The following is a 27,877-nucleotide window of genomic DNA, read 5'->3' as shown; positions in this document are numbered from 1 at the left end:
AAATATAATTGTTGGATACAGCTGGTAAAAGTAAAATAAATATTGTTCTCGTCCTCAACCCCCACCATACCCCACCTCCCCCATAAAAAATCAAATGGATGCTCCATGGCTGAAATAACAAACTCACTCACCCCCCCCCCCCCCCCCCCCCCCCCACACCCCCGCTGTGTAACGGTGTTGAACACACTATTTAATCTAAATTAATAGGTCCATATCAAAATTTGCGCTGATATGAAATATTTAATAAAATATAGTTCTATAATCTTTACGGAGTCCATATAATAGAATATGGTCTCTCATCTTTACAAGCATGTGGACATAAATCACTCGTCATTTGAGTGACGTTTTGTTTCTTTATTCATAATCTATCGATTCTTCCTTACACAGATATCATGTGTCCATTCTATGATAAATTCGCCCATCCATTCATATTATATAATGAATGGGACATTGAACCAGTTATGAATGACCTTCAATCCCGTAAATGACCTCGGAAGCAGAAACTCGACATCTACCAATGTGCGCCTGCGTTAGTCACCATGTGACAAGCTCAGACCAATCACAGAAACCGACAGTCACGCACATGGCGTGTTAAGATTGTATCTCATGGCGAGCTACACTTTCATCAGCATCATTCGTGCTTCATGAAACCAATTTAATGAACTTAGCGGTTAATTATCAGCTGATCAGGAATGGGTAGTGTATTGGCGGCTGGTCCGCGACCAGCTGCGGCTGTGAATGTGCCATCTCCCGACATCGTGCCCCCACCACCGGCACCCGAACAACCTTCGACTTCGTCTCCTGCAACTTCGGAGCCGGTATCAGCGCCTTTAGGGGGTGACAACGGCCCAGGGACATTTGAAGATTTACATAAAAAGTGTAAAGGTAGTGAATGCATAACAGTTAGATGTCAGCATTCTATCTCTGAAAGGTTTATGAGGTTTTCTTTCGCGATTTCTACATGCACGTGTGCAAGTCAAGGGAGATCACTCTGACCTCGAGTCAATGTATTTGTTCTGATACTGCCTTCATTATTTTGAACGTTTTGCAACTAATATTTGACTCAAAACTACTGTTGTTTTAAAATTGTTCCATCCAGTCAACATATTGAATTATGGACCACTGACATGTTCATATTTTGTGCCGTTTTTTTTTATGTCGGTCATATCTCAAATCTCAAAAAACATGCTGAATCATAGCCTAAATGTTTTCGGATAGTTTTAGATGGTTCTTGTTTTAACGGCGCCTTTAACTTCGCAAGCGAAAATGGTCCCACTCATCAACAGTGCCATAAGAAATGATAGGAATTGAAGAATTTATCTGTGTCCCTCTATTTTTTAACATTGATACAATGTGGCTGAAGGGGACGTTGTTTGCACAGGTAGCCTGCAACCTCGGGAGGTGGTGGTACTTGTCATGTACGCTAAACGGAACAAAATGCACTCCCTAACCTTTATGATTATTTGTGTTCTCTATATCAAGTGTCATTTATTTTATCCAACAATGCATATTTTACTGATAAGCGTTCATTATTTACATTAGTAGCTCCGAGTAAAAGCCGGGCCTTGCGCTCAGTTTGACAAGGGGGGGAACTCCATCGTATCGCGGTACAGAGAAAAGTTGTGTATGGAGGTCCGAATCGGACGAAAAGAGGACATAATTCTGCCAACCATTTAGTATGATCATACCAGATATCAGTGATTTGTCCAGACAAGTGCAAAGACAGCACAAGTAAAATTCTAAATGTGTTATCAGTAAAAGGTATTCAAAGCATATGTACGGAAAAGTAAGAGAAAAATATTTTAAAAATCAAAAACAAAATATCAGAAATGATATTCTAAGATTGTTTTTAAAAAAAATTGGATGACAATAATTTGTCACAAAATGGAAAATTTAAAAGTCAACAATAAATATATAATAAGCACTCCTAGTATGCCCAAAGTATGTATTTATCGTTTGGCTTCTTGTGAAGAATGTATTTCTAAGTTTGGCATTATAGCCCTTATGATCTCCCAATAGATTCTGGGCACAGGGGGGAAAAATGACTACGTAACTTCCGTTACCTTATTAGTCGCCATTTCTGGTGCTCTGCATCGGCTTGGAGTCACTATACTGTGAGTGCGGTATCCATGTTAAACTGCGGCATGGCAATTTAGTGGGCAAGCACTAGGAGATATTAAAACCGGTATTAGTCTGTTCTAGTGTCGACAAGTACAAGCTGTGAGACAGGACTGCTTTAGCATGTTCAGTTTTGTTGGAATTTGACTGTTGTGCCAGTGGCGAATATTCTAATGTCGACTACACAAGATCGTGATTAAAGATTATTCTTCCATGGACTTCTTCCATATGGACCTGGGTAATTCCTTTGGCACGATGATGAAAAGGTCAACTGGTCAAAGGTCATGAAATTGAAAAACTGAAAAAAACGTTTGTAGTTACAATTTCTCCAAAAGTGTTAATGCATGTAATTATGACACTGAACTTGGAATGTACTTTCTCTAGGTATGCTGTCCACTTTTGAAAATGCGTTTGTGTCAGCGTTTTGGGTTTTGCAAAACGCCATTTTAAGTTTCTGTGGCAATATTACCTCTGTATGCATGAAGCTTCATAGTTGTATGTATCCGTACAAATGCCACCACGTAAAATGTTTGTGACTTATGTATATAGGGTCAAGGTCTTCTTTGAGGTTATTGTGAAACAGGATTGCGTCATTCATTCCATATAGGATGAGGGGGCACGGGTGGCCCAGTCGTCTAAGGCGCCGCGATTTGCTGTGCAGAGTTGCGTCCCTTGGCCACGCCAGAAACCTATGATTGTGGGTTCGAATCCCGGTTCGCCCCCATTATGTTTCTAGGTTTGTCAGCACCATACCCGTGCTCGTGGGTTTCACCGAAGTGGTAAACGTCTGAGACCTGCATCACTTCGGGCTTTCCATCCACATTAAGCTGACACGCCGTGATATAACTGGAATACTGTTAAAAGCGGCGTTAAACACAACTCACTCACTCACTCTTTCATTCCCAGTTACTGTTCCTCTGACCTGAGACTGGGTAAGTGTTGGATCTTGAGTTGTCAATGAGGTCCTTGTCTGGAAGTTTTTGGACTGAACATGCGGAAAGTAAATGGTGGTATTTTCAATGCTCAGAAAAAAATGGGGGCAACACAGGCTTTCACACGGTGCTGAAATGTATATCCACTATGTATGGAATGGACGCAAAAAGAAACGTTGCATCCCGAGGGACCCACAATAATATCCATTGCACCAAATTCTTGACAAGAAATATAAAGGTCCTGTAATTAAAGTAATTATCAATTCATACGGTACACTGTATCACAGCCATTTCATTACTTCAAAGCACCTCATTTCTCCTGTAACAGTGTTCCTGCTGGCTTTTGAAATTGTCAGTCAGTTCCTTATGGACTGGCAACTCTAAAAGTTACCGGGCGCACGGTTGGCCCAGTCGTCCTAAGGCGCCGCAATCGCTGTGCAGAGTTGTGTCCCGTGGACATGCCAGAAACCTATGATTGTGGGTTGGAATCCTGGTTCGCCCCGATTATGTTTCTAGGTTTGTCAGCATCATAGCCGTGCTCGTGGGCTTCACCGAAGAGATAACGTCTGAGACCTGCATCACTTCAGGCTTTCCTCCCACATTAAGCTGACACGCCGTGATATAACTGGAATACTGTTAAAAGCGGGGTTAAACACAACTCATTCACTCGCTCACTAAAAGTTACCAGTGCCCCCCCCCCCCCTAATTGATACCAGTCCCAACTTTCAACAAATAAAAAAACGCATGAAAATTATTTGGTATTATTTCTTTCAACATCATGTTCAGTGTAAAGATGTCATCTCTGAAGGAACTTTGTTAGATCTGTTAAGTCATTTACGCAAACTTCAGTCACAATTTTCTCTCCTTTTTTCAGTATTTCGGGACGAAGTCGCTAGAAATGGATATTTAACCTAGAAATAGACAAGCCGACTTTGTTTGAAAAATGTACTTATATGAATATCACCAATGTTTGTTCAACAACAAAGATTTATAAGGTACTTTATTTGCCAGTTCAAAGGGACTGGCAGTCACATGATTTGCCGTTCCAAGCCTAATTTAAAAAAATTCAAAAACTGGTAATTACCGGTAAACGGGAACGCTGCCTGTGAGGAGCCTTGAAATTGATTGCTTTGTAGGCCATGGTAAGATCCTGAGTAACAACATGTTAACAAGCCTGTTCTGTTTTTGGAAGTTCCTGCAAACACCTGAAGTTTTTTCCTTTTTCAGATTTGTTTCCTCAGATCTTTGAAGGTGGGAAGCTTATCATCTCGAAGGGTCTGAGCAGCCATTTCCAAATAAGCCACACCCTCTCCCTCTCCACGTTCCAGCCCTCGGCTTACAGATTTGGCTGCACTTATGTCGGAACAAAGCAGCTAGGTCCTGCAGAGGCAAGTTAAGAATACTGACAACCTGGGTTTATGTTGAGGCTGGACAAAGGGACCACTCAATTTAAACAATGTGGCGCATACAAAATACATGTTACATTCAATAATGTGCAGTCAGTACTTTGAGTGTTTGACCTGTGAAGATCCAGGTAGAGAATAGGTCTTCATCATCTCACCCAGGTCCAACCTTGAGCTCACCCTCTGTAGGTACTGACCAACACAGATCCCTGAAACAAACAACATTCACATCAGCTTAATCAACATGGAAACGTCCATATAAGATCTTTAAGTGTTATTTAATGCCGCCGTCAGCAATACTCCAGCTGTATCAAGGCAGCACTAATGAAGATGGTTAGGTGTGCACTCATCTTCCCGATGCAAGTGAGTTAACTGACTATAAAAGTCCAGTTTCCACCCTTGCCGAACTAGGCTGGTATTATGGAGTTACATTTTGGCTGGACTAACGAGTCTATGCATAGTCCAATCAAAATAGCGCATCGAAATCCGGTTCGTAAAGTGGCATGTGCACTGCTAACCCGTTGTTAACAAATATTTTCTATATCTTTTCATGTTTTTAATCAAGGTGCTCACGTGATTTGATGCACTTCGCGATGTAAGACACGTTTTATCACAATATAGATCTTGATTATCGATCAGATCGTCTTGACTGGGCGCCACCATTTTGTTTGAAGCAAATGCAAGTGATATGAGAGGTTGAATCTGAGTGGTCAATAGGAGAGGCTCAGAAGGGACATAACTCGTAATAGCCACTGGTGGCGCTACGATCGAGTCCAGGATTTTCACCCTGGTTTGGCAAGGGTGGAAACTGGACTTTTATAGTCAGTTAACTCCCTTGCCTCGGGAAGATGCCCATAAGAGGTGACAAAGGGGATCGGGTGGATCGGGTGGATTTTGATAACCATACATTTTATGACCACTTCGTGCCCAAGTATCTCATCTTTAACCCTTATCATACATGTATGTACATTGGACTTCTCTGTATCTGCCTATTACATCAATGAAACACTATCTACAAATACATCTTTGCACATCATCAGTACTGAGAAAATACAGGCCCAAGCATCTGAGGCAAGCTGTGTTTTGAATAGTGAATATAGTTTCTTTCACAGATGCCATATTAACTATCAAGTCTTAGGCAGTGGGTCAGTGTTGACATTTCTGTCACCTAACTTGATAATAGTCAGTCATCATTACTTTAACATGAAGGTCACTCATTTCAAGGTCAGAATAGGTTGCAGTACCTCATTCTTTAAAATTGTAGAACTCCAGCAGGACTTCATCTGGACCTCCTCAGAGGCCAATATTCGACCCTCATGTCTGAGCAAATGTTGGTAATGACCCAGGTTGGAATTTGTACTTCTATTCAAGTTCATAGGGTTATAGCTGATGTTGTGGCTCTTTGGAGGTGACTTGTATTCACTGATAACAGGACCAATGAAGAGAGAGGCTTTAAATGCTTTAACATTATTTTCATTCAATGCAGTGTTGTTTAAATTCAATGTTAAAATACCTCTGAATTTAGGAAAATATAAATTTTTGTTCAACAGTTATAGGATTTTTACCTGCCAAAGTGCACTTAGTTTGGAATCCTGGGTAAATCCCTGAAATGAAAAAATATGAATAAGAAAAAAAAAACAATTGTGCATCTGAGGCAAGCTGTGTTTTGAATAGTGAATATAGTTTCTTTCACAGATGCTATATAAAGTGTCAAGTCTTAGGCAGTGGGTCAGTGTTGACATTTCTGTCACCTAACTTGATGACAACTTTTTTCATTATTATTACTGTTAATACATTTATTATTTTTAAAATATCATAATACATGTGATGTACAGTGTTGGAAAATGGCACTAGTCCTGTAGTCTTTGCCAAACTGCACAACAGTTAAAGTATCATTGGTTCCAATAGAAATTTGCCATTTTTAAGGGTTTTGCTATATGTTGTCATTATAAGGACTTGTGGACTAAATAGTTAGTTTTTACCGCTTATGTACAGATACAGATAGGGGTACCACTTATAAGTGTTGAACATGAACACTTGTCTGCTGGTCCTAGTCTAGTTTATTTTCTTAAGGTCCTGTAAAATGCAATAAATGGTGGTCTGGTGGTGTTCTGGGGATGAAACAAAGAAACCTGTGAAAATCCAGGGTAGATTAGGTTTTCAACAACCCATGTTTGCCGTAAAAGCCGACTATGATTGTTGTAAGAGGCAGCTAATGTTTTTGATCACCCAATAGAGGCGACAAACGGGATCGGGTGGTCAGGCTCGCTGACTTGGTTGATGCATGTCATCTATCCCAATTGCGTGGATTGATGCTCATGATATTAATCACTGGATTGTCTGGTCCAGACTCGATTATTTACAGACGGCTGTCATATAGCAGGAATATTGCTGAGTGTGGCGTTATAAACAAACCAACCAACCAACCAACCAACCCAATACCTTCAAATTACTTTAGTTAATCTGTCATGCCAGACTAACCAAGGTAATATATATGAAAGAACTGAGTGGTCCTTACTTTTTTTTTTTAGTAGTAGTTGGATTACCACCTTAGCTTTTGCAGTTCCATTCCATTTATTTCCTCAGTCTTGTGTTTGGTTCCGGTATTTTACAATTCTATTCGTTCATTTTGAGGAATTTGAGGTTTTTTTTTAAGTTTTGTAACTATGACGGCTTGGAAATTCTTTTTTTAAAGAAAAGTCTTGAACTAGTGTTGCCATTACTTCATGAGTCATCAGTTTGTTGCAAGTCCTGCTTGAATGAGACAAATATGTTTGTTTGCATTTTCTATCAGTTTAATCAGTTTCAGTTTGTAGCAAAATGAAAAAAATTGGGAATGGGTTCCGAATTATGACCCTCAAATGCTACTTGTCAATGGGGATGATCTTTTTTGGAGTTTTCCTTGTCCTCAGCACAATTTAGTTTGGGTTGGCAGAAATCGTGACTTCTGAAGGCTGCAGGGGGCACGGATGGCCCAGTCGTCTGAGGCGCCGCGGTTCGCTGTGCAGAGTTGCGTCCCTTGGACACGCCAGAAACCTATGATTGTGGGTTCGAATCCCGGTTCGCCCCAGTTATGTTTCTAGGTTTGTCAGCACCATACCCGTGCTCGTGGGTTTCACTGAAGTGGTAAACGTCTGTTACCTGCATCACTTCGGGCTTTCCTCCCACATTAAGCTGACACGCCGTGATATAACTGGAATACTGTTAAAAGAGGCGTTAAACCCAACTCACTCACTCACTCTGAAGACTGCAATGGTGCTGACGTCACATCGAACCCAATACTCGTTACTGTACATCGTAGTGTTATTTATGATCTGTGTTTCAGGCATTTCCTGTGATAATCGGTGACGTAGATGCAAGCGGCAACCTCAATGCCAACGTAATACATGCACTTACAGATCGATTACGAGCCAAAGCTGTAGCTCAGGTAAGCAGTTATCTCCCTTTGGGAGCTCATCCATGCTGTGTATAGCATGGATATGGCATCAGGTATGCAGGAATTTGCCTTGGTGTGTGTATTTGCTGGTCCTGGTGACTCTCAGTGTAACATTTCCCCTAGTAGTGGAACGATGCAGCGATGAATCGGGATTTATTACTTCTAGATACAAATATCAAATATCAAATATCACAATCGAACACAAAATAAAAAATATTGATTCTTACCTCAAATGTATTCTTTAAAAAAATTGACACCAACACTTATTGCTAATGAAAAGGAGTTGTGAAAACATAAATATTTTCATCCATTGTGCCATACATGACACTGACAACTGTAAATCGTCAGTGTGCCAGGTATTTGGCCATCCCGTCTATGAATAAGATGGCTTATACACCACAGATGAGAGCACATGCAAGTATTGTGATATGTATCATATTGTGAGCAAGGTAATGTGATATATATCATATTGTGAGCTAGGTATCTTGATACGTATCATATTGTGAGCAAGGTATGATGATACGAATCATATTGTGAGCAAGGTATTGATACGTATCAGATTTTGAGCAAGGTATCGTGATACGTATCAGATTTTGAGCAAGGTATCGTGATACTATCAGATTTCGAGCAAGGTATCGTGATACGTGTCAGATTTTGAGCACGGTATCATGATACGTATCAAATTGTGAGCACGGTATCGTGATACGTATCAGATTTTGAGCAAGGTATCATGATAAGTATCAGATTTTGAGCAAGGTATCGTGATATGTATCGGATTGTGAGCAAGGTATCGTGATACGTATCAGATTATGAACGTGTCATGATACTTATTCGATCGCATAGTTGATGTATCATCCAAGCCCTAATTACAACTCACTCACTCCAAATAACCCTGGAGAAGATGGGGATTCTCATCATGAACCTTATGTTAAAGACAAAAGATGTGTCTCTATATTCAAACACTGTAGCAGGAAACTCCCCTTAAATGTCTAACACTGGTAGCCATGGTAACGGTGTATTAATACAGTTTCTGATGGTTTCTGCAAAGAGAAAATAAAAAGGGCTAAGCATCTGAGGCAAGCTGTGTTTTGAATAGTGAATATAGTTTTTTCACCAGATGCCATATTAACTATCAAGTCTTAGGCAGTGGGTCAGTGTTGACATTTCTGTCACCTAACTTGATGACATCTTTAGACATTAGATTCAATTTGTATTAATATCTTCAGCCACAGGCAAATGAATGATGATCTTAAAATATAGAATAGATTCAGAAACCACTTATTCATATTACTTCAAGTGCTGTATGATTTTCCCTAAATGCAGACTTTAAATGATAGAACTTAGATATATTAGTCAACTGAGGCTGTAGTGATTTTATTGATGTCCGTTTCAATAGTTGCAGTTCATCTTGTCCAATGTCATACAAGGGATGGAACATTGCTGATGCTGTACAACAACTTTATTTGTCACTCTTGCCTAAGTCAGCTTTCCTGCTGTCAAAATTCACTCCAACAAATCAATTTTGACTCCTTGATACTGCTGTTGTTCCCATGTTGATAGAATATTGACTAATTACATAACTAGAACATAAAAGGGCAAAGCATCTGAGGCAAGCTGTGTTTTGAATAGTGAATATAGTTTCTTTCACAGATGCAATATCAACTATCAAGTCTTAGGCAGTGGGTCAGTGTTGACATTTCTGTCACCTAACTTGATAATAATCAGTCATCATTACTTTAACATGAAGGTCACCCATTTCAAGGTCAGAATAGGTTCCCAGTACCTCATTCTTTAAAATTGTAGAACTCCAGCAGGACTTCATCTGGACCTCCTCAGAGGCCAATATTCGAGCCCCCTCCCCATGTCTGAGCAAATGTTGGTAATGACCCAAATTGGAATTTATAGTTTCTTTATTCGTCTTCAAAGGGTTATAGCTGATGTTGTGGCTTTTTGGAGGTGACTTGTATTCACTGATAATAGGACCAATGATCAGAGAGAGACTTGATGTGCTTTGTTTAACATTATTTTCATTCAATGCAGTGTTGTTTAAATTCAGTGTTAAAATACCTCTGAATTTAGGAAAATAAGATATGTTTTTTAACATGGGGATTTTTCCCATTTACCTTTCAAAGGGCACTTTGTTTGGAGTCCTGGGTAAGTCTATGAAATGAAAAAATGAATAAAAAAATAAACAATTGTGCATCTGAGGCAAGCTGTGTTTTGAAAAGTGAATATAGTTTTTTCACCAGATGCCATATTAAAAATCAAGTCTTAGGCAGTGGGTCAGTGTTGACATTTCTGTCACCTAACTTGATGACATCTTTAGACATTAGATTCAATTTGTATTAATATCTTCAGCCACAGGCAAATGAATGATGATCTTGAAATAAGTACTCAATGTGTTTCCCAAACTGCTGATTTTTAGATTTTGAAGTTGGATATTGTGTGGGGGTAATGTAATGAGACTGTAATGATTTTATTGATGTCCGTTTCAACAGTTGCAGTTCATCTTGTCCAATGTCATACAAGGGATGGAACATTGCTGATGCTGTACAACAACTTTATTTGTCACTCTTGCCTAAGTCGGCTTTCCTGCTGTCAAAATTCACTCCAACAAATCAATATTGATTCCTTGATACTGCTGTTGTTCCCATGTTGATAGAATATTGACTAATTACATAACTAGAACTTAAAAGGGCAAAGCATCTGAGGCAAGCTGTGTTTTGAATAGTGAATATAGTTTCTTTCACGGATGCTATAATACCAATCAAGTCTTAGGCAGTGGGTCAGTGTTGACCTTTCTGTCACCTAACTTGATGACATCTTTAGATTGTTCATTAATATTTTCAACTGCAGGCAGATGAACAGGTTTATCAAATACCACTTATGCAGGGGGTGGCATAATGAGACTATACTTTCTGGTAATGCACTTGAGCTCGGTAAAGGTGTAAGAATCTACATCAAAACGTTGCTGGATGCAATAAAGCCGAAGTTGTTATCCATAAGGTTGTGTTTTCTTATATGGTCACCAAATCATAGAAATGTGAATCAAAAGATAGCACAGGTTTCCAGTACTTCTTGGGGGCCCGGGTGGCCCAGTCTAAGGCGCCGCGATTTGCTGTGCAGAGTTGTCTCATGGGCACGCCAGACACCTTTGATTGTGGGTTCAAATCCCAATTCGCCCCGATTATGTTTCTAGGTTTGTCAGCACCATACCCGTGCTCGTGGGTTTCACCGAAGTGGTAAACGTCTGAGACCTGCATCACTTCGAGCTTTCCTCCCACATTAAGCTGACAAGCCGTGATATAACTGGAATACTGTAAATAGTGGCTTTAACACAATTCACTCACTCACTCCAGTACATCTTACTTTGCCAAGGAGTTAGGGGATGGCAGTTTCCTCAGTGACATTTACCAATTACGCTTCTCGTCTAACGTGCCACAATTCTCTGTGTCCCTTTGGCACCCCAGAAACCTTTTATCGTGTGTTTGAATTCTTCTTCACCCCAACAATGTTTCTAGGTTTGTCATCCGTGCTCATGGGTTTTACCAAAGTGGTAACCGGCTGAGACCTGATACAACTGAAATAATTGTTATAAGGGTGAAATGAACTCAAAATGTGGTGGAACTATTGATTACACATCCAAGTTTTGAATAGTGAATATAGTTGTTTTTATTTTTTTATGATGTTTTTTGTCGCACCCTGATTTATATGGCTCACAATATCTATCACTGGATTGCCTGGTCCATTCTTGATTATTTAACTGGCCGTGGTCCTATAGATAGAATATTACTGAGTAAACAACAAAGAAACAAAACGAATCTTGACAGTTGTTTTATCTGTTTCAGATACAAAATAATAAATGTGTAGCCTCGCAACTAACTACCGACTACAAGGGCTCGGATTTCACATCATCGCTGACGTTAGGGAACATTGATCCACTAAATGAATCTGGTGAGTGACCTTGTGGTGTTTCTGGGTTAGACAAGGTCGTACAAGGTCGTACAAGGTGACATGCTTTGCTCATAATGTAAGTCACCGATTTGTCTGGGCAGAATTCTTTGTGTACAGGCCGCCATTGGCTAGCTGGAAATATTGTTGGGTGGGGTATTTAGGGCTGCCATCAATACAGATTATAGAGATCGATAATCGTTAACTAATTGATCAATTGTCGATAAATATCAGAGCAAATATGCGAAAAGAAATCCTTAAGAAATCACACATGGTGAGTGGTGCACATTTATTCAGGGATTACTTCGTGGACATTTGAGATATAACAAAAACAGTTACTTTCCATCTGCAGCAATTAACATTATTGACAATAACAAGTCTGTTTTGGTAAACAAATGGTAAATCTAAACTTTATTTCATCACCATAGTTTATGTAAGGTATTATCGATGACACAATTTTCATATCGACAAATGTTAATATTTCTTCCAATCAATGATAATTCTGATAATCCAACTTTTTAGCGGCATTAATCATCAAATGGACATATCTTACATCAAGTATTTCCCAAAATTTTTCTTTTTGTATGACAGTTCTATTTCCAAATAACAATCACCTTGCAGGTTTTCTTGGGCTTGTTAAGCTAAATAAAATGGGTGTCATGCTATAACAATTACACTTATGTGACCTGGCTGATTGTTTGTAATTGTACCCTTAGGGCAGATAACCATAATAAACAGATAAAGAATAATAAACAGATAAATAGAACATGAACAGGCCAAAGCATCTGAGGCAAGCTGTGTTTTGAATAGTGAATATAGTTTTTTCACCAGATGCCATATTAAAAATCAAGTCTTAGGCAGTGGGTCAGTGTTGACATTTCTGTCACCTAACTTGATGACATTGAACATTTAGAAACATTTACTCAATATTTACAATGATGCAAATACATTCAGCTTTGCTCATTTCATTTTGAGTTGGTTGTGAAAAGATTTGAGAACCCAATTGCAGGAATAGTAATACAGATGTGTAATTACTGCATTACTGGTACACAGTATACTGCTGTACGCTTTTCAAACCATACCTATTGACATATCGTTTTCTGTGTTCTGGTGTTAGAATTTGCCTGAAACAGCAGAATTATTACCTGATTACCTAGAATTACCTGACTGCCTCCGTGGTCTGGTGGTAGAGCGTCCGCCCGGAGAACGGAAGGTCCGGGGTTTGATCCACGGCCGTGTCATACCAAAAGATGTTAAAAAATGGTACTTGTTGTTACCCTGTATGGTGCTCGGCATTAAGGGGCTAAAACACGGACTGGTCAGCTGGGAGTCAGTATACTGTGTCTGAGTGGGTAATTCATGTTAAACTGCAGCATGGTATCTCAGTGAGCTAGCACTATAAATCTGCATCAGTCCGGACTAGTACAAGCGCACGCACACAGACAGACAGACAGACGTGCATGCACTTCGCTATATAAGTGCAATACGACGTTAAACCCAATTTCACCTCACCTCACCTCACCTCACCTCACCTCACCTCACCTCACCTCACCTCACCTACACTTACACTTATGTGACCTGTCTGATGTTTGTAATTGTACCCTTAGGGCTAATACAGTAACAGATCGACAATAAACAGATCAACAATAATAAACAGATCGACAATAAACAGATCAACAATAATAAACAGATCGACAATAAACAGATCAACAATAATAAACAGATCAACAATAATAAACAGATCGACAATAAACAGATCAACAATAATAAACAGATCGACAATAAACAGATCAACAATAATAAACAGATCAACAATAAACAGATCAACAATAATAAACAGATTGACAATAAACAGATCAACAATAATAAACAGATCGACAATAAACAGATCAACAATAATAAACAGATTGACAATAAACAGATCAACAATAAACAGATCAACAATAATAAACAGATCAACAATAATAAACAGATCAACAATAATAAACAAACCATAATAAACAGATAAAGAATAATAAACAGATAAATAGAACGTGAACAGGCCAAAGCATCTGAGGCAAGCTGTGTTTTGAATAGTGAATATAGTTTTTTCACCAGATGCCATATTAACTATCAAGTCTTAGGCAGTGGGTCAGTGTTGACATTTCTGTCACCTAACTTGATGACATTGAACATTTCGAAACATTTACTCAATATTTACTCAATATTTACAATGATGCAAATACATTCAGCCTTGCCCATTTCATTTTGAGTTGGTTGTGAAAAGATTTGAGAACCCAATTGCAGGAATAGTAATACAGATGTGTAATTACTGGTACACCAGTACGCTTTTCAAACAATACCTATTGACATATCGTTTTCTGTGTTCTGGTGTTAGAATTTGCCTGAAACAGCAGAATTATTACCTGATTGCCTAGAATTACCTGACTGCCTCCATGGTCTGGTGGTAGAGCGTCCGCCCGGAGAACGGAATGTCCGGGGTTTGATCCACGGCCGCGTCATACCAAAAGACGTTAAAAAATGGTACTTGTTGTTACCTTGTCTGGCGCTCGGCATTAAGGGATTAAAACAAGGACTGGTCAGCTCGGAGTCAATATACTGTGTCCCAGTGGGGTATTCATGTTAAACTGCAGCATGGTATCTCAGTGAGCTAGCAATATAAATCGGCATCAGTCCGGACTAGTACAAGCAGCCACACAAACACACACACGTAATAATCTTGGATGCGACTTTAAACCCCATTTCGCCTCACCACCTCACCTAAAATTACCTGGACTGGACCCAAGGAAGTAAAATGTGTTATGTTCTCAATGTAAATGAGTTCATGTGAGTAAATAGCCAATGGTTGAGAACTGGAGTACTGGGCCCCAATCGACAAAACATTCATAACGCTACAACATTCATAAGCCTACGATAAACTATAGAGTTACGATAGGTAGTTTTGTTAGGGCTGCCATCTTGTCTAAAACTGGAGCCAATCAAACCTCAGACCAAGAAATTGTCACTCCTACAGCATCATGCATCATGAACAAACTGGGTTTGACTGATTTGAATACAGACTGTTTGTTGATGCTATAGGAAGACGTCAAGCCTAATTCAGCCAGTCATCGTTGATTGCCTGTTTCGCTCTTGACGACATTGATGAATCTGAATGAAACAGCATGTTGCTTTAAATAGGACAAATAATCAGGGATGTTAGATTTAGCCCAATCATTTTGTGGAATGTTGAGCAATGGGGTGTCTTATGTGTTGTTGTATGGATTAGTAAACGTTTCAGGTTAAGTGGCATCCCAGACAATAGGGTTAGATTTAACAACAAATTTGTCTGTTGCCAGCAGGGCTTGCTCCTTTCATAAGTTGATAGCCCTTCTCCAAGCTGACTGGCCTGTAACTATAGGGTGGAGGTCGCAAAGTGGCCACCTAGCAGGGCTCTGAAAGTTGGAGAACTCATCCATAAGAGTTTTTTTCCTGCACTTTGAGATTAAATCTTGGCTTCCATTTTCCTCAATTCATGGTGATTTATGAGCAAATTAGGACGTTTTTGTACCCAACATTACAAAATGGCGGCCTGTTTTCATTCTACCAAGATGATCCAATTAAAAAATTAAAAATACACAGAGAAGGGGTGAAATTTTGACTAGCCAGACGGACCATCTACTTTACGTTTCAGCAAGCCTTTTGTAATTTTAACTTGCCACGGGCCAATGGGCCAGCAGTTAAATTGACCCCTAAGATAATACTTGATGACGCAACAGCATTTTGTTGTTGACTTGCTGATCCTATTAGATTCAGGGCCCTGTTTTCAAGGTAGGAGACATTTACTCGTCCCGACACTTACTGTATTTGCTGCGATAAGCGTCCTGCTTCAGTAGGTGCCCCTGACTAACTTTAAGACGAAACTGTTTTGGGCTCAGAGCTCCAGATAAGCTTTTGGTGTTGTGGGTATTTTACGCATGCATTTTAAAATCATTGGGTATCAGTAATTCTATCTGGGTATTCAAATTTCTGTTACCCACTAGTTTTTACACATGTGGTATTTAAGTTAAATATTTAAAAACACTATTCATCATGTCCCTGCAAACTGGTGTCGTGTGGGGTCGAGAGCTTTATAGGACTCAAAAATACTACGTTACTTCCACAAGAAAGTGTGATGGCAAATGATCATGATGTAACTGTCATCTTGGAGTTTGGAAAGGTTGACGGAATGCCCGTTTATAATTTCAAAATAAGTTGCTAATTTCCTAATCAAATACGCAGGGTTATTTCACAATATTTTGATGATACGCACAAGTTTTATTTTTGTAGAGTATCTGTAATGTTCGTTGGTTATTTGATACGCTGGGATTTAATTTTACTGCGTATTTCTGCATGTCTGATGCGTATTTTACGCAGATACGCAGCTTATCTGGAGCTATGTGGGCTTCCATCTTGTTCAAAACTATGAACCCTGAGACAAGGTAATTATCACTGCAGCATCATGAACAAACTGGGTTTGACTGATTTGAATACAGACTGTTTGTCGATGCTAGAGGAAGACGTCAAGCCTAATTCAGCCAGTCATCGTTGATTGCCTGTTTCGCTCTTGACGACATTGATGAATCTGAATGAAACAGCATTTTGCTTTAAATAGGACGAATAATCAGGGATGTTAGATTTAGCCCAATCATTTTGTGGAATGTTAAGGAATTTTCTGACATGGGCCCTTAATGTGAAAATTTACCCAGAAGTAGACACACTTGCCCAGACATCACAATGTTAAAAGGCCCCATTGTATTTAGAAACAGCATTCTCTACCCCTGAAGATCCAGGTTATGATTGGTCTTCAGCAACCAATGCTCGTCCCCCATGAAGATCAGGTTAGAATTGGTCTTCAGCAATCTATGCTTGTCCCTATGAAGATCCGGGTTATGATAGGTCTTCAGCAATCTATGCTTGTCCCTATGAAGATCCAGGTTAGAATTGGTCTTCAGCAATCTATGCTTGTCCCCCATGAAGATCCAGGTTATGATAGGTCTTCAGCAACCAATGCTTGTCCTCCATGAAGATCCAGGTTAAAATTGGTCTTCAGCAATCTATGCTTGTCCCTATGAAGATCCGGGTTAGAATTGGTCTTCAGCAATCTATGCTTGTCCCCCATGAAGATCCCAGTTGTCCAAGATGCTGCAATTCGCTGTGCAGAGTCGCGTCACTTGGGCACGCCAGAAACCTATGATTATGGGTTCGAATCCTGGTTCGCCACGATTATGTTTCTAGGTTTGTCAGCACCATACCGGTGCTCGTGGGTTTCACCGAAGTGGTAAACGTCTGAGACCCGCATCACTTCTGGCTTTCCTCCCACATTAAGCTGACACGCTGCAATATAACTGGAATACTGTTAAAAGCGGCGTTAAACCCAACTCACTCACTCACTCACTGACCGCCTCCGTGGTCTTGTGGTAGAGGGTCCGCCCGGAGACAGAAGGTTCGAGGTTCGATCCCCAGCCGCGTCATACCAAAAGATGTTAAAAGATGGTACTTGTTGTTACCCTGTCTGGCGCTCGGCATTAAGGGGCTAAAACAAGGACTGGTTGGTTCGGAGTCAGTATACTGTGTATGAGTGGGGTATTCATGTTAAACTGCGGCATGGTATCTCAGTGTGCTAGCACTATAAATCGGCATCAGTCTGGACTTGTACAAGCAGCAACACACGCGTGCATGCACGTCGCTATATAAGTGCAATAATCTTGGATGCGACGTTAAACTCCATTTCACCTCACCACTCACTCACTCTTGATAAATGTATGGAGCAAGAACAAGAACATACACTGTTACATTGCATCTGAGGCAAGCTGTGTTTTGAAAAGTGAATATAGTTTCTTTCACAGATGCCATATTAACTATCAAGTCTTAGGCAGTGGGTCAGTGTTGACATTTCTGTCACCTAACTTGATGACATCTTTACATTCAATCTGTATTAATGTTTTCAGCCACAGGCAAATGAATGATTATTTTAAGATATGAAATATAATGTATAAAATATGGATTGGGCTATCACTTAGTCATTTTAATACAAGAGCTGAATGTGTTTCCCAATCTGCAGACTTTGAATGATGGAGTTCGCCCCAATTATGTTTCTAGGTTTGTCAGCACCATACCCGTGCTCGTGGGTTTCACCGAAGTGGTAAACGTCTGAGACCTGCATCACTTCGGGCTTTCCTCCCACATTAAGCTGACACGCCGCGATATAACTGTAATACTGTTAAAAGCGGCATTAAACCCAACTCACTCATTCACTTAAATGATGGAACTTAGATATTGTGTGGGGGTAATGTAATGAGACTGTAATGATTTTATTGAAGTCTGGTGTAATAGTTGCAGTTCATCTTGTCCAATGTCATACAAGGGATGGAACATTGCTGACGCTGTACAACAACTTTATTTGTCACTCTTGCCTAAGTCGGCTTTCCTGCTGTCAAAATTCACTCCCAACAAATCAATATTGATTCCTTGATACTGCTGTTGTTCCCATGTTGATAGAATATTGACTAATTACATAACTAGAACATAAAAGGGCAAAGCATCTGAGGCAAGCTGTGTTTTGAATAGTGAATATAGTTTCTTTCACGGATGCTATAATACCAATCAAGTCTTAGGCAGTGGGTCAGTGTTGACCTTTCTGTCACCTAACTTGATGACATCTTTAGATTGTTCATTAATATTTTCAACTGCAGGCAGATGAACAGGTTTATCAAATACCACTTATGCAGGGGTGGCATAATAGAAATATACAACATGTAAGAACGTAAAAAGGCCAAAGCATCTGAGGCAAGCTGGGTTTTGAAAATGTCCATGTTTATTACATGGCAAATCCATACCCTTATACGCTCAAAGCACTACATTATTACTCCGGTCTGTGCACTTGATTCTCAGCTCCATGGGGAGTATACATCCACTGAGTTTGAAGATGTATAAAAAAGTTCTTGCTGTTTCAAAGTGCACACCATCTTCTCGAGGCAAGAGAGTTAACTGACTATAAAAGACCAGTTTCCACCCTTGCCGAACTAGGCTGGAATTCCTGGGCTCGATCGTAGTGCCACCAGTGGCTATTATGAGTTATGTCCTTTCTATGCCTCTCCTATTGACCAATCATATTCAACCTCTCGTATCACTTGCATTTTCTTAAGAAAAACCGGTGGCCCCAAGTCAAGACGATCTGATCGATAATCAAGATCTATATTGTGATAAAACGAGTCCTACATCGCGAAGTGCATCAAATCACCTGAGCACCTTGATTTAAAGCATGAAAAGATTTAGAAAATATCTGTCGACAACGAGTTAGCGGTGCACATGCTTTGCAAATCCTGCAGTCGACCGAAATCTTCATGACACTTTACGATCCGGATTTCGATTTCGGTGCGCGATTTTGATTGGACTATGCATAGACTCGTTAGTCCTGCATCACATAATACCAGCCTAGTTCGTCAAGGGTATTGCTGACGGCGGCATTAAATAACACTTAAAGATCTTATATGGAGGTTTCCATGTTGATTCAGCTGATGTGAATGTTGTTTGTTTCAGGGATCTGTGTTGGTCAGTACCTACAGAGGGTGAGCTCAAGGTTGGACCTGGGTGCTGAGCTTCTCTACCAATACGGCCAGCAGGTTCCGGGGAGGGAGATCTCCATATTGTCACTGGCAGCCAGACTTACGGGTAAATTGCAAATCAATTGAAGAATCGTCATTGCTTTTGAAAGCCGCGTGATGTACCCCGACATCATGGGATGTTGCTCATGACATCGATCACTGGTTTGTGATAGCCTTCTGGGATGTAGCTGGAATACGGTTGTGGTTTCAATTTGAATATGATGGCAAAGTTTTTATGGGCTTTCATAGCTTGTTAGGGGCGGTCGGGTAGCCTAGTGGTTAAAGCGTTCGCTTGTCACGCCGAAGACCCGGGTTCGGATCCCGACATGGGTACAATGTGTGAAGCCTATTTCTGGTTTCCCCCGCCGTGATATTGCTGGAATATTGCTAAAAGCGGCGTAAAACCATACTCACTCACTCACTCACTCACTCATAGCTTGTTCATGCGTGTTAAAGCTAGCTTAATGTGTTTAATTTTACATTGCATCTGAGGCAAGCTGTATTTAAAAAATGAATATAGTTTTTTTCACCAGATGCAACATTAACTATCAAGTCTTAGGCAGTGGGTCATTGTTGACTCTACAGTCACCTAACTTGAAGACATCTTTAGACGTTAGATTCAAATCTGTGTTGAATATGTTTTTTGTACAAAAAATAAAACACTTCTGAGGCAACTCCATGGATCTGATGGTCAGGTGACATGGTTAGAGAGTATTGGTTAGTGTTGGTTAGAGAGTATTGGTTAGTGTTGGTTAGAGAGTATTCGTTAGTGTTGGTTAGAGAGTATTGGTTGATTAATCAAGGTTGTAGAGTATTGGTTGATTAATCATGGTTGCAGAGTATTGGTTGATTAATCATGGCTGCAGAGTATTGGTTGATTAATCAAGGTTGTAGAGTATTGGTTGATTAATCATGGTTGCAGAGTATTGGTTGATTAATCAAGGTTGCAGAGTATTGGTTGATTAATCAAGGTTGCAGAGTATTGGTTGATTAATCATGGTTGTGGAGTATTGGTTGATTAATCAAGGTTGCAGAGTATTGGTTGATTAATCAAGGTTGTAGAGTATTGGTTGATTAATCATGGTTGTGGAGTATTGGTTGATTAATCATGGTTGTAGATTATTGGTTGGTTAAGAATATTCAGAGTACTCATTTTTTAATCTGAAGTGTTTTGAAATGATGGAAAGTCTATCAAATCCTGCACATGATCAAACACCTATTCTACCATTTCACCAAGTTGAAGGCAGGGGGCATTGCTCCTGATATCAATCTCTGGATTGTCTGGTCCAGACTTGATTATTTACAGGCTGTCGTCATATAGCTGAAATATCCTGAGTGTTGGTAAACATCAAAGTAGTTGCTAATATAGTTGTTTTCAACTGTTTTCAGACTGCTATTGAGGCTTCCATCTTAAAAATACCCTCAGAGCATAATCACCTTAAATGTTACTACCAGTGTTGTAAGGTTCATGACGGGCACACAAGAAATATGTGAATTCTTTTCCATGTATGCATCTGAGGCAAGCTGTGTTTTGAAAAGTGAATATAGTTTCTTTCACAGATGCTATATTAAGTGTCAAGTCTTAGGCAGTGGGTCAGTGTTGACATGTCTGTCACCTAACTTGATGACATTTGAAGTATTGTTTGATGAATCATGTTTGAGAGTATTGTTTGGTATTATTATGCTTTTCATGAGAGGCAACGCCATGGATTGGGTGGTCAGACTTGGTGACTGTTGATTGTGTGTCCTCGTACCCGACATCATGGGATGTTGCTCATAGCATCAATCACTGGTTGTGATAGCCTTCTGGGATACGGCTGAAATACTGATCAGTGATATGGCTTAAACTAAGATTAATGGCTCAGTATTTATGAGCTTTCATAGCTTGTTCATTATCATAAAATAACAAAGTTGGCTGGGGATATAGAAACGGGCTCCTTCAGTCTGTTCGTCCGTCCCTCCGTCACGTTTCGTTTCCGGAACATAACTCAGTAATTGTTCAATATTTTTTCATGAAACTTTGCAGGTCTATCAAGTACATGCTGAACTGGTGCCTTTTGCTATTTTGAAATTTTAGAAATGTTTATTTTTTACGTTTCCATGGCAACAAGATGGACTTAGGTTCTGTGAGGGTAGGGTTTCGTTTCCGGAGTATAACTCATAAACCATTCAATATTTTTTCATCAAACTTTGCAGGTCTGTCAGGTACATGCTGAACTGGTGCCTTTTGCTATTGAGAAATTTTAGAAAATTATATTTTTTACGTTTCTATGAAAACAAGATGGACTTAGGTTCCAAACTCATCTTTTTTTTACACTTTCCATGATAAGTTCCACCTTGGTTAAAAAAGGTTAGGGTTTGTTTAGATTTAATTTTGTCATAAATTCTGCAACAGGGGCGGGGATATAGCCACGTTAGTGGAAAACTCTTGTTGTTCATTGCAGTTTGCTTCAATACATTATTTGACATTTCAACACAAGAAAATGTGTTAGATTCTGATACATTGCATCTGAGGCAAGCTGGGTTTTGAATAGTGAACATAGTTTCTTTCACAGATGCAATATTAACTATCAAGTCTTAGGCAGTGGGTCAGTGTTGACATTTCTGTCACCTAACTTGATGACACTTGATGTATTGTTTGTATTAGATTTTGAACTTGAATATTGTGTGGGGGTAATGTAATGAGGCTGTAGTGATTTTATTGATGTCTGGTGTAATAGTTGCAGTTCATCTTGTCCAATGTCATACAAGGGATGGAACATTGCTGACGCTGTACAACAACTTTATTTGTCACTCTTGCCTAAGTCGGCTTTCCTGCTGTCAAAATTCACTCCAACAAATCAATATTGATTCCTTGATACTGCTGTTGTTCCCATGTTGATAGAATATTGACTAATTACATAACTAGAACATAAAAGGGCAAAGCATCTGAGGCAAGCTGTGTTTTGAATAGTGAATATAGTTTCTTTCACGGATGCTATAATACCAATCAAGTCTTAGGCAGTGGGTCAGTGTTGACATTTCTGTCACCTAACTTGATGACATCTTTAGATTGTTCATTAATATTTTCAACTGCAGGCAGATGAACAGGTTTATCAAATACCACTTATGCAGGGGTGGCATAATAGAAATATACAACATGTAAGAACATAAAAAGGCCAAAGCATCTGAGGCAAGCTGGGTTTTGAAAAGTGAATATAGTTTCTTTCACAGATGCCATATTAACTATTAAGTCTTAGGCAGTGGGTCAGTGTTGACATTTCTGTCACCTAACTTGATGACATCTTCAGATTGTATTAATATTTTCACCTGTGAAGATTTGAGTTAGATTAGGTCTTCCTCATCCGATTCTTGTCGTAAGAGGCGACTGTGCTCGTCGGAAGAGGCGACAAACGGGATCGGGTGGTCGGGCTAGCTGACTTGGTTGTTCGGATTGATGCTCAAGTCAATCACTGGATTGTCTGGTCCAAACTTGATTATTTGCAGACCACCATCATATGGCTTGAAATGAAATTTTGCTGAGTTCAGCATTAAACAACAAACAAACAAAGAATTTAATATTTTCAACCATATGAAAATGAACAGGATTATTATGAGACCTGAAATATAGATCAGGATACCACTTGTTGACATTACTGTCACCTAACATAAATAACAGGATTATCATAAAACATAAATAATGGATCAGGACACCACAAGGCATAGGTTCCTAGGCATACCGTATTCGACGTAATGTGCGCCGGGGGTGTTCTCAAAATTAGAAAGAGGGGGCTTTTATAAGAATATGATTTTGGTGAGAGAAAAAAACAGTTGAAAGATCGTAAACTTCGTGGTTTATGCTGACAGCCTGAAATGATACAAAAGAAAGGTATGTGTGTATTATGCATGACAGATATATTTTCCAGAATTTAATTGCCCATAATTAAGGGTGCATACAACACATGAGTGCATTTTAAACACGAATAAATAAGTCTTATGTACATTGATCAATCGGAAGGGGTTCTAATTGGGATTGTTCACAAGCCAATATATTAGCAAATTTGGCCGTGGGCGCTTATTAGAGCGGGGCGCTTTTTACAGTCGAATACGGTCCTCCATAAAGGACGAGGTAGGATTTGGCAGTTCTCATCATAACTATGTCAACAACAAGCATCTTTGTTTGTAGGGTCATTTGAACTAAAAAAAAATATGTTTTTTTTATAAAAAATTTATATGCATCTGAGGCAAGCTGTGTTTTGAATAGTGAATATAGTTTCTTTCACAGATGCCATATTAACCTATCAAGTCTTAGGCAGTGGGTCAGTGTTGACATTTCTGTCACCTAACTTGATGACATCTTGAGTTTGTATAACCAGATTTATCACCTGATTATTATACACTCTCCACCTTAATTGGTAAGGCGACTAACGGGATCGGATGGTCAGGCTCGCTGACTTTGTTGATGCATGTCATCGATCCCAATTGCATGGATCGATGCTCATGATATCAGTCACCGGATTGTCTGGTACAGACTCGATTATTTACAGACCGCCGTCATATAGCTAGAATATTGCTGAGTTCGGCGTTAAAAAACCAACCAACCAACCAACCAACCGACCTCAATTGGTGACTTATGTGTTTGGAATTTTACAGTTTTTCTTTTTTCACAATTCTATTGACACAAATGGAAAACTGTAATGTATCCAATAGCCACTGCTCCCAGTGATCTTCTCATTGTAAAGCCCACGGGGATGGCTGAAGGTAACAGTCGATAATTAGGTTTGAATTAAGTTACATGAATCTTTGCAAAAAGTGACCCGTGAAGATCCGGAGTAGAATAGGTCTTCAGCAACCCATGCTTGCTGTAAAAAGCGACTTTGCTTGTCGTAAGAGGCGACTCATGGGATCTGGTGGTCAGGCTCGCTGACTTGGTTGATACACGGTCATCGATCCCAATTGTGTGGATCGATGCTCATGATATCAATCACTGGATTGTCTGGTCCAGACTCGATTATTTACAGACCGCCGCCATATGGCTGGAATATTGCTGAGTGCAGCGTCAAACAACAAACCAACCAACCAACCAAATCATTGCCTGTCAAAGATCATTGCTCACGATTTCAGCCTGATCGGGCTTTGATTATTTACTGTCTGCTAGTTCACGATCCGGGTTAGGAAATGTCTTCAGCACCCATGCTTGCCGTATGAGGCAACGAACAGGATCGGGTGGTCATCGTATAACAAGAGCATAGATTGAAGCTGATGATATCCATCACTGGATTGTCTGGCCCAGATTTGATTATTTACAGACCACTGTCATATAGCCGGAATATTGCTGAGTGTGGCGTTAAACAACAAACACCACTAGTCCAAGACTGTTACAATACAGCAGGACACAAGAATTTTCCATGTGGACTACCACTTTTAATTTCTTGCGAGCTATGGAAAAAATTACCCTGTCGGCTATTTTGATATGGCACTTACCAGTAACTTCACTGCCTCGCTGTGATTTTCTTATGAAGTCCTACTTAACCAATGATACTGTGTTTATTGCAGGTGACCAATGGGCATTAAGTGCAAACGTTAGTCCGTTAGCAGGGAATCTCCACGCTTGCTACTACCAGAAAATTAACGAAACACTACAAGTAGGAGCGGAGTTAGAAACCAGTTTAAGGATGCAAGAAAGTGTGGCAACTGTAGGATATCAAATAGAAATACCCACTGCTAATGTTCTGTTCAGAGGTAAGTGGATTCATTTTCATTTTCATTTTCTTGTGTGATGAAAGTTTGCCTTATTATTTGCCCTAAATTTTATAAAAAGCAATCGGGGACACGGGTGGCCCTGTCGTCTAAGGTGCTGTGATTCACTGTGCAGAGTTGCGTCCCTTGGGCACGCCTGAAACCTATGATTGTTGGTTTGAATCACAGTATGCCCCGATTATGTTTCTAGGTTTGTCAGCACCATATCCGTGCTCGTGGGTTTCACTTTCAGGGTTTCCACCTACATTAAGCTGACACGCTGTGATATAACTGGAATACTGTTAAAAGCGGCGTTAAACCAAACTCACTCACTATAAACAGCATTCCTTCCACATTTTGCCAACATGCCATGATATTAAGGTGAAATGATACATCTGTGCACTGGTGCTTCATGAATTTACATGCGACGATGGGATACACCATATTTCTTTTTCTGTATTGATACAAGAGTTTTTGTCAGTCGAATGTCACAAATGTGTTTAAAGGTAGGAGCAATCAACAGATAAACAATAATGAAAGAAATCATGAATTGGCAAATAATCAACAATAAAACCAAATACCATCATTTTCAATCTCATTGAAATCAGGTCTTAGATCTCGCTACCACTAAGCAAAGATCTGAGGACATCCCCTGAAGGGTCACTTCAGAACGACCTTTCGCAAATTTTGACCGACCAGTCAAATGACTGACATAAAATCAACATTGGCCAATCAGAAGGTTTGTCAGCACCAGACCCGTGCTCGTGGGTTTTACCGAAGTGGTAAACGTCTGAGACCTGCATCACTTCGGGCTTTCCTCCCACATGAAGCCGACATGCCGTGATATAACTGGAAAACTGTTAAAAGCGGCGTAAAACCCAACTCACTCACTCACTCACTCACTCACTCACTCACTCACCCTGTGGATAATACATGTGCTGTATGTTTCAGGTCAGTTCGACACTAACTGGTGTATAGGAGCTGTTCTGGAGAAGAAACTCCTGCCTTTCCCCTTCACATTTGCACTGAGCGGCTATGCCAACCACGTGAAGTCACAGTTTAGGTTCGGCATTGGCCTCATCGTGGGTTGACGTTGTAGATACTGTTTGGATGACAACTAATAAATATGAAGTGTGTTAGTCATCAGCTGAATGTGTGATGTGTGAAGGACAGTACTGTATTCATGTGCATTTACTCCTCAGGGTGGACATAATTAGAACACATATTCATGCTTGTTAGGAAAATAGCATTTTGTGTGACTCGAAGATCACGGGAGAAGCAGCATGGCATTTGTTGATGGTTCAGATCAATTGGAATTGTTACAGAGTGCGTAATTAAGGGGATCCTTGGATCCTTGAGGTTCACTGTTGTGGTACTAGAGTCTTGGGACCCCACGTCATAATCTAATAGCATTAGAAATGAGACCAGGGGAGTGGAAATTTCAAGTTTGTGAACTTGTCCAGGGATACCGTATTCTTCATAATAAGCGCCCAGGGCACACTCAAGATTAGAAATTGGGGGCTCTTATTAGAAAAAAACAGAGTTGAAATATTGTAAATTTTGTGGTTTATGCTGACAGCCTGAAATGATACAAAAGAAAAATCTGTGTTTATGATTCACGACAGATATATTTTCCAGAATATAATTGCCCATAATTATGGGTGCATATACGCACGAGTGTGTATTATACACAAATAAATGAATCTTGTGTACATTGATCAATCGGAAGGGGTTCACATTGGGATTGTTCACTAGCCAACATATTAGCAAATATCGCTGTGGGCGCTTATTACGTCGAATACGGTAATCACATATCCAGATTATTGACCTGTTTTCCGAACATGAAGAATACAAAACGAAAACCGTACATTTTGAGCAGCCATTGTGATGTACCATGACGTCTTACAAGCTGCCCAGTTGGTTACATGGTACTCTGATAAGCCAATCAGAGTGTGTGTCCTGACACATGATCAATGTCGGAAGGAAGTAAACAATACACTGCCGTCAGTTGGATTGGTCATACTTGTTTACACTTGATCAAAGCTATGTTTAGTACTTGTTTAGAAAATGTTATCAAAATTGACACAAGGTCTGCAACATTTTATGGTTGTGTGCGGACAAGTGAAGCTAGCATTTCTGTTTGTCAGGCTATATCACATAAAGGGTCGGGCGAGTCTGGCATGTTTGGTGAGTCAGGCATGTTAGGTGAGTCAGGCATGTTTGGCAAGTCTGGCATGTTTGGCGAGTCTGGCATGTTTGGAGAGTCTGGCATGTTAGGTGAGTCAGGCATGTTTGGTGAGTCTGGCATGTTTGGCGAGTCTGGCATGTTTGGCAAGTCTGGCATGTTAGGTGAGTCAGGCATGTTTGGCAAGTCTGGCATGTTTGGCGAGTCTGGCATGTTAGGTGAGTCAGGCATGTTTGGCGAGTCTGGCATGTTTGGCGAGTCTGGCATGTTAGGTGAGTCAGGCATGTTAGGCAAGTCTGGCATGTTTGGCGAGTCTGGCATGTTAGGTGAGTCAGGCATGTTTGGCGAGTCGGGCGAGGCGGGCATGGCGGGCGAGTCGGGCATGGCGGGCATGGCGGGCATGGCGGGCATTGATTTTCCACACCCCTGTGACAATGACCTTTTGACTTTCATGATTAATTTGAAACACTGAGTTAACTGTCCTGTTTTTATAGATACAGAAGTTCACAATT

At 40.0% G+C, this 27,877-nt stretch overlaps 1 protein-coding gene across 1 annotated transcript; it reads left to right on the top strand.

The window, feature by feature from the left end:
* Nucleotides 1-570: 570 nt before the first annotated feature.
* On the top strand, nt 571-27,683 carry LOC139458286 (mitochondrial import receptor subunit TOM40 homolog 1-like). The gene is made up of 7 exons (XM_071239666.1): nt 571-885; nt 4,278-4,438; nt 7,779-7,880; nt 11,738-11,843; nt 19,398-19,529; nt 24,998-25,183; nt 26,132-27,683. Exons 1-7 carry the CDS (start codon nt 693-695, stop codon nt 26,269-26,271), a joined length of 1,020 nt encoding a protein of 339 aa, XP_071095767.1. The 5' UTR covers nt 571-692; the 3' UTR covers nt 26,272-27,683.
* The last annotated feature ends 194 nt before the right edge of the window (nt 27,684-27,877 follow it).

Source organism: Haliotis cracherodii, unplaced genomic scaffold (assembly GCF_022045235.1).
Source record: "Haliotis cracherodii isolate W230 unplaced genomic scaffold, xgHalCrac1.p SCAF_12, whole genome shotgun sequence".
Classification (NCBI taxonomy): Eukaryota; Metazoa; Mollusca; class Gastropoda; order Lepetellida; family Haliotidae; genus Haliotis; species Haliotis cracherodii.
Note: the sequence above shows the minus strand (reverse complement) of the source record. Positions and strands in the feature narration are given on the sequence as shown.